The 6,832-nt window shown below is 39.1% G+C and overlaps 1 protein-coding gene across 1 annotated transcript; it reads left to right on the top strand.

Annotated features, from left to right (window-relative positions):
- The first annotated feature begins 1,484 nt into the window (after positions 1 to 1,484).
- LOC145490512 (uncharacterized) lies at positions 1,485 to 2,461 on the top strand. The gene is made up of 2 exons (XM_081469620.1): positions 1,485 to 1,512; positions 1,722 to 2,461. The coding sequence occupies exons 1-2, from the start codon at positions 1,485 to 1,487 to the stop codon at positions 2,108 to 2,110; spliced, it is 417 nt and encodes a 138-aa protein (XP_081325746.1). The 3' UTR covers positions 2,111 to 2,461.
- Positions 2,462 to 6,832: the final 4,371 nt, after the last annotated feature.

Raw genomic sequence — 6,832 nt, 5'->3', positions numbered from 1 at the left:
TCACGAGTGAGCGAAGCGAACGAGTGAGATATTGTTCTTGCCACGAGAACATAAAATTCATATCTTCGAGCCAACGTGTAATGTTCTTTTTATTATATGGAGAAACCAATTCAACAAAAGCAAAAGGCGGGAATCGTGACTTCATTGAACGATACGACACTCACAAAGGTGACATACGGAAAATACGCCACTCGGGTCCCGGATGAAGTGGCGTATGGAATCTACGAGTGGTTTAGTTCCCAGTAAAACACTCTTCTCCATATAATAAATAATCATACGGTTTTTCTCGTTCAATTTGGAATTAATTTGCACTTGTGAGTTTTTTTAAAAGTCACTCGTGCAAATTAATTCCAAATTGAACTGGAAACCGTATGATTACCTAAACTAACTAAATGTGCATTACAAATTAAGAGAAACTGGAGACCTTAAATGAGTATAACAGTATACGTTATATTGTACACTTCACAACCAAAAATAACGGAGTCTCGCTATTACGGACACCAAGTGAAGGTCGCGAGGGTGTCCGCTGTAACGAGAGTTGACTTTATAGTGCAATTGTAACCATTCATAAGTGATGACCAATTTGTAAAATCCCTCCAACACACACAAAAATATGTCAGTGTTCCACGAAGGGTTTCAAGTAAATATTTTGTTTTGTTATCTTAAATTCTCGAAGAAAATATCCTTTAAAAGCAAAATATAAACAATTTTTTTTTTTGCATTTCTCTCAGTGGGAGATAAATTGAAAAGCTTTGGAAGCATGCAAGACAAAAGAATTGAAAGTAGAGTTAATTCAGCTTAAAAGGCATTGAAAATGAATTTTGTTTGTTTGTCCGTATCCATGAGAATCAAAGAAACGTTTCAATCAAATCTATTCTTCGAGAAGTCATTCTTGTGTGACCAATCCATCCGAGGGGATTAAGATGAAAAAATATGAGCGAACAAACAATGGCAGGTTTGCTTAATCGTTTTTATTTTGTCTTTTTCAAGTGCGTTTTCAGAAAAGACTACAGCAAAGCGATTTATCACTGCAACCAAAATCTCAGGCACAAGTGCCCCAATCCAACATTTAACAAAATGTAAATGTTATCATCCCTTTTGGATAAAATAGGGCCCGTCTACATGCATTTCAATCTTGATAGAACAGCTGGGCTGTAAAGGACAGTTTAATCAGTAAATCGCCATTTAAACCTCCGACAAACTTGACAAATATAAACATACGGCTTGATTTTTTGATCCTTTATTCCTTGCTGAAACCATTCCTGATTTTCCAGTTACTATCATGGTTTCCTGGAAACAAACTGGAAACTATGAATAATTCATACTCTTCCGATAGCTGTATGCTCTCTGCGTTTACATAATTATTAACTATCCGCTATAAGACCACAATTGTAAGTGCGCAATATTTCTTCGTTGGACTAGATGGCACAAGTTGAACATACACTGGTTTGAACATCTACTGGTATTGTCATCACTTACTGAAGATGAACGCTCGCGTTGCACCTTTCGTAGGTAAGTTTACAGAATGTGTCCTCCGTGTAATTACAACGCTACGTAAGCTTGATAAGCTTAAATATGTGCGAGATGCACTTCCTTAGCTGTTCCCTGCGTTGCCTTAGCTGGCAATTGCTCTTCGTTTAATAACTTGTTGCCCCCTTACTTAACGGTGCGAGCAGTTTCAGTTTGTTAACAGTTATCTATGTTTGAAATCACTGATGCAGATTTGGAAGATGGTATTGTCACTAAAGACCACGATGTAGAGCTGACAGAGGCCTCGCAGCTTCCTGGCCAAACTGCTCAGACGTCTGTCCACGACAACACGGCGTCTAACCTACGGAGAAGAAACTCTGGAACCAGAGGTTCTCTGAAAGACAACACTGAGTTGTCACTACAGAACCTGGCCATGACTCAGCGGTTACCCAACCGTAGTTCACAGAGGTCTGTACATGGAGTCGGAGTCAGGAGAAACTCTGCTAGACGAGCTACTATAAGAAACGACATCGAGCTCTTGTCCGCGATTGATGTTGTCGACGATTTAGACGTGGAAGAAGAATTGGCAGATCCAAAAATTGTTACGCGGCCAATGTCAGAAAGGAGGCGATTGAGGTAAGATCAAGTCTGTCACTGTCTTAATGAGTTAGTCACAAAGCTCTTTATCTTTATTTATTTATTTATTTATTTAGTTATATTTTTATTTCTTATTTTTTTTTACTGTATTAGCTAAATAAAGATATAAGTCGGCTTAGCACATCGCACAGTTCAATTGCGAATAAAATCTGTAAATATTAGCCAGCTGGCATGGCCGGGCTTCATTATGTCACTTTAAACGAGTTTGACGAGCACACTCTTTCGGACTTTTTCGAAAGAAAAGTATTTTATCACCCGCTGATTTTCTGTAATGTCATGATTAAGGTTCAATGATCAAGTTTTGAAAGGTAGAATTGTTTACTCGGTTCTGCACCTGTCGTATAGCGTTTCGTACGTGGTATAAGGTTCGTTGACGCACCAGCGTAATAGTTTATTGTTTCACCTCGTTGTTTGATGAACTGATTGTAAAGACTGAATTAATGTCGAGCAATTGAAAAACTTTGCGTAGCATTTGCTATTTATACAAGCAGCATTTCATAGTAAATGGTTTTAACCCAGGAGTATCAGAACCCAGGAGTATCAGTAGTCACCAACAACAGTTCTTTTCAGAACTACACTCACCCGGACGATCACACTATACGAACTACAAGCAACATTTGTCAACAGGATAAAGTTTCGATGAGTTCAAACAAAAAACGGTTCAAAAAACAAACGGTTTGGCTGGCAAATTCATCTGTTTTGTTATGCACCGATTGTAATCATGGCAGAAAGAAGTGTGAATAAATAATCTTGATTCCCAAAGGAGGGCGCGCAGTCATTTTGATTACCTTTCACATGGCAAATAAAGTTTAAAGTGACACTATAGGACGGTTACACTTCAACCAAAAGTTCCGAACTCTCGAAACGGGGGTAAATGGTACAGAAATCTCTTAGGAAAGTTTCCGGAAATTCGGAAAACTGGATTCACGGAAACGCAGCTTAATTTCTACGGTTAGGCCAACCGTCCACACTAATCCGGCACGAAAACGGAGCTTTTTGAAGACGCAATTCAAACCGGTGGAATTTGAAAACGCCGGCTTTGCGTTTTAGTGTGAACGGAAAACACTTTGAAAACGCAGCTTATCGAAAACGATGACTTCACGACAATCAAGTGATTTCCCCCGCCCAATTTATTTTTTTTAAATACGAATCCACAATGACCGGTGATTGTTGCGTTTTCAAATTTCTTGGGCCGGCGCAGTGTGGACGGAAAACATTTGATGCGTCAGTCAGGGTGAAAACGCCATTTTCAAATTTCTCCGGTGTAATTTGGACGGGGCGTGAATTTTCGTATCGTGAAAGATTCAACCAAAAATTCCTGAAGAAAATCGAACTGGACAGAAATTCCCGATAAAAAGTTTTCGAAAATTTGGGCATACCTCTTAAAGTTGTCTACTTTTACTGAAATTCTGGAATATACTGCTCCATTCGCCACTAGAAATTTCTGGAAATTCAAACCGTGCCGCAAAAGGCCTTTAACTCGATCGCGCTCGCACTGTTTCCGTTTTACTAGATAGCCAGTGCTGAGGAAGCCCAGAGAGATAAATTAAAACGGTTCTCCGTGACTGCAATTTGGTCCAGCATTTTAATCAAATTATACACAGTTCAAACAAGCGTAGTCTTTTAACTTAAAAGGAGAACAGCGTGTTTCAAATTCACTGCACATGCGCTAGGCCTGCCGTGAAGTGCCGTTCACTCAGAACTCAAAGTAACATCCCGGACCGTCCTAACCGACCGTTCTTTTAGCGTTATTCAAGGACTATTGGCTTCCTATACAATGCCACACCAGAAGTTGTTTGTCTCGTTCAAATGGCGTGTAGGTGTCCATTTCAGCAATAGACCTTGGCACATATTATGATCTCAAAATTGAGTTCAATTTCCCGCCTTCATTTGTGTCATCTTCGAAAATGGGCTATTATGATCGGAATTATGCTCGACTCTGGCTACTATGCTGTGATTGAGACAGTTACTTCGTTGTTATTGGTTGCTATCGGACTCAATTTTCCTCCGTAATTTTCTTAGTAATTGTCTAGTTAATTTTTCTTTCAAATTTCACTCGCCTGAATTCGAAGATTCGAGCAACTTTGAATGAATTTTCAATTGTCACTCGTACTGTAAATCCTTAATTGCAGTTGCATTCATTCCATTACCTAAAATAATTATAACAAGACAGAAGGTTGTCAAATTGAACAGATGTAACTGGACACCCCCAGTATAGCGCTGCAATTGCTAAACGAACCAATCTGAAACACGAATTATTTTGTTATCCCACGATTTTGTCACTACTTGACTGTGGTCATCATCTTAATAAATCAAAGAAAAATTATAGCTCTCAAGCCTCAGTTTACTGTAATTCGGAAATGGCATTCATTGTGTAAGGCTATTCCGAGGAATAATAATAAAGTTTCTTGGGGCTGCATGCACGTGCGATAAAAGAAATATTTACCGGAGACCAGGATAAAATTGACTTTGTTTCCATTTAATTCAGGCTGATTCGTGTGAATTTCTCTAATTTCAGGAAATCAATTAAAGACAGAGAGAAAGTCGTCAGGGGATTGAAAAAGAACCGCATCTCAAAATGGAAAGAGTTGAAGATGCGAGTTGCCATGGTTAGTAACAGTTACTAATGTTAGTAACGTGAAGTCTTTTGTGAATAGCTTCCTTTATTCCACGCGTGTAGTACCGAGGGTCTCGGTCAATAATCTTACGCAGACCCATAGAGTATATTAGCCGGTTTCACGCGCCGACGTAATCAGAAACGGTAGGGGTCTGGGTTGGAGCAAATCGCGTTTCTCAGCGGCCGTGTCTGTTGTGTGATTTGATTCTCTCCCAGTCTCCTGTATAACTCTGCTTGCTTCTCCGATGTGTCATTGCCGCACTAACAGGGAATCACGAGACCCACGCCATCTTGGTTGCGCTCTTATTGATAATTGTCCAGTAAGTCCTTGTGTCTTCCGGAGATAAGTTTTCAATTCGTTTGCTTATGAACACTTCACTTCACTTTCGTGTTTGGGGATAACAAACGAGTCGTTTTCTATCTTTCTAGGCCGAGTCATTTGGATCCAATTAATTTAACATAAGTCAGTCAAAACTTTACTTCGCTGACGAAGATTTAAGAAGGCTTTCCTCGTCCAGCGCAGGCTCGTTGATAGCTGACGAGGCCTAAACGAGATAGACAGGTCCTGCCACAATGGCCGCGTTGGGGGAGGGGGGAGGGAAGGAGAGAGATAGGCAGGGATGAGGGGGGAGGATAGGGGCGATGTTGGAGTATTTCAGTTGAAAAATCGGTCCAATTTTAATCAAGGATTAAAATCTGTTAGAAGTTTGAATTTCATGTGAATAAAGGTGCTTTACTAAAATTTTATAAGCTGAAAACAAAATTAGAATGACTCGACAAAAGTTCAACAGAATCAAAAACAATTTGCCTTTTGCCTTTTTTGCCTTGGAAAGTGGGGTTTAGTCTCTCTGTCAGAGCAGAGGGAGGGGTGGCTTAGTTGACGGTGGACTTCCACCTTACCAAAAGGTAATAATAATAACAATGGGAATCTAGAAAAATAAATCGCGTTGTTCAAGTTGCATGGATTTAGCTGGCGTCTTGCATTCAATTCCTTTAACCTGCCATTCCTTTTCTTGTCTGTCTTAAGTCGTGGAAGTTGACTAAATCATCAATATCACATTGGAGTCGGGATTATGAGGTGTGGAAAGGGCATTTAAAGAGAGTGGAAGGTATGAAACAATCTAACAATTGGTGGACTTTTTATATTCTATTTGGAATTGTCTCTGATCCATCTCGTGAGATCCACGCTTGAATAAAATGATCGTAATTATCTTGCTCAATCAGTCAATCAATCAATCAATCAATCAATCAATCAATCAATCAATCAATCAATCAATTAATCAATCAATCAATTATTTATTTTAACACGTTTCGTCGAGGAGCCAAGAACTCGTTCAAAATACGAACGAGTACAAATGATAACTATAGTAATTACAACTAATAATATTATTCTGTTCTAGCTAAGAATAATGTTATTCTATCTTAAAATAACTTCATAGATATATATAAATTAGAAAATAAATACATAATATATAATTTGCTAAGCCCTACAAAAAAGGAAAAAAGTAAAACTATAAGATAGCTAAAAACGTGACAGAGAAGCTATAAGACACGTTTTAAAAAGCTACAATCTTGCAGTGTACTTATGAAATCATTTACATCACTTGAAAGACGTACCTGAGAGGGCAAACTGTTCCATAAAAAGAAAAACTGAAACTGTAAACGCCGCGTCTTGATAGAAATGTACGTTCATCCCATTTCATACTTACCACTAATACACACAGAAATGGCTCGAAGTTTTGATAATTCCCACCTTTAAAAGTCACACAGCGGCACGCTACCGCTGTCTAAGTAAGTAATTATTACTGAAGCAGTTTCATTAGGTATACTATTTCATTTCTATTTTAATCAAACCAGCCGGGGGAGGGGGGAATTCCGATATGGAAAGGTCGGGGATGGTCGTCAGAGAAATTGAATTAAACCCCTAAAGGAGAACAATTTAGACGTAGCCTAAGTTCTATTTGACCTCTAAAAGATACCAGTTAAAACGGAATAGGTCCGATGACCAGCCTCTGCTCAGGAATGGAACCCCGCGCTAGTAGATGGGACTCGAGAGACCGACGGAAATCGAGCCTGGTATAAACGGCA

The sequence above is a fragment of the Orbicella franksi genome, chromosome 6, assembly GCF_964199315.1.
Source record: "Orbicella franksi chromosome 6, jaOrbFran1.1, whole genome shotgun sequence".
In the NCBI taxonomy this organism is placed as follows: Eukaryota; Metazoa; Cnidaria; class Anthozoa; order Scleractinia; family Merulinidae; genus Orbicella; species Orbicella franksi.
This window is presented reverse-complemented; position numbering and strand designations above follow the sequence as displayed.

What these genes read in the sequence shown, in the direction of transcription:
- LOC145490512 (XM_081469620.1), top strand. Translation starts at nt 1,485, where the DNA reads ATGAACGCTCGCGTTGCACCTTTCGTAG. An exon ending in TCGCGTTGCACCTTTCGTAG is followed by an intron (nt 1,513 to 1,721) that starts GTAAGTTTACAG and finishes TCACTGATGCAG; the next exon opens with ATTTGGAAGATGGTATTGTC.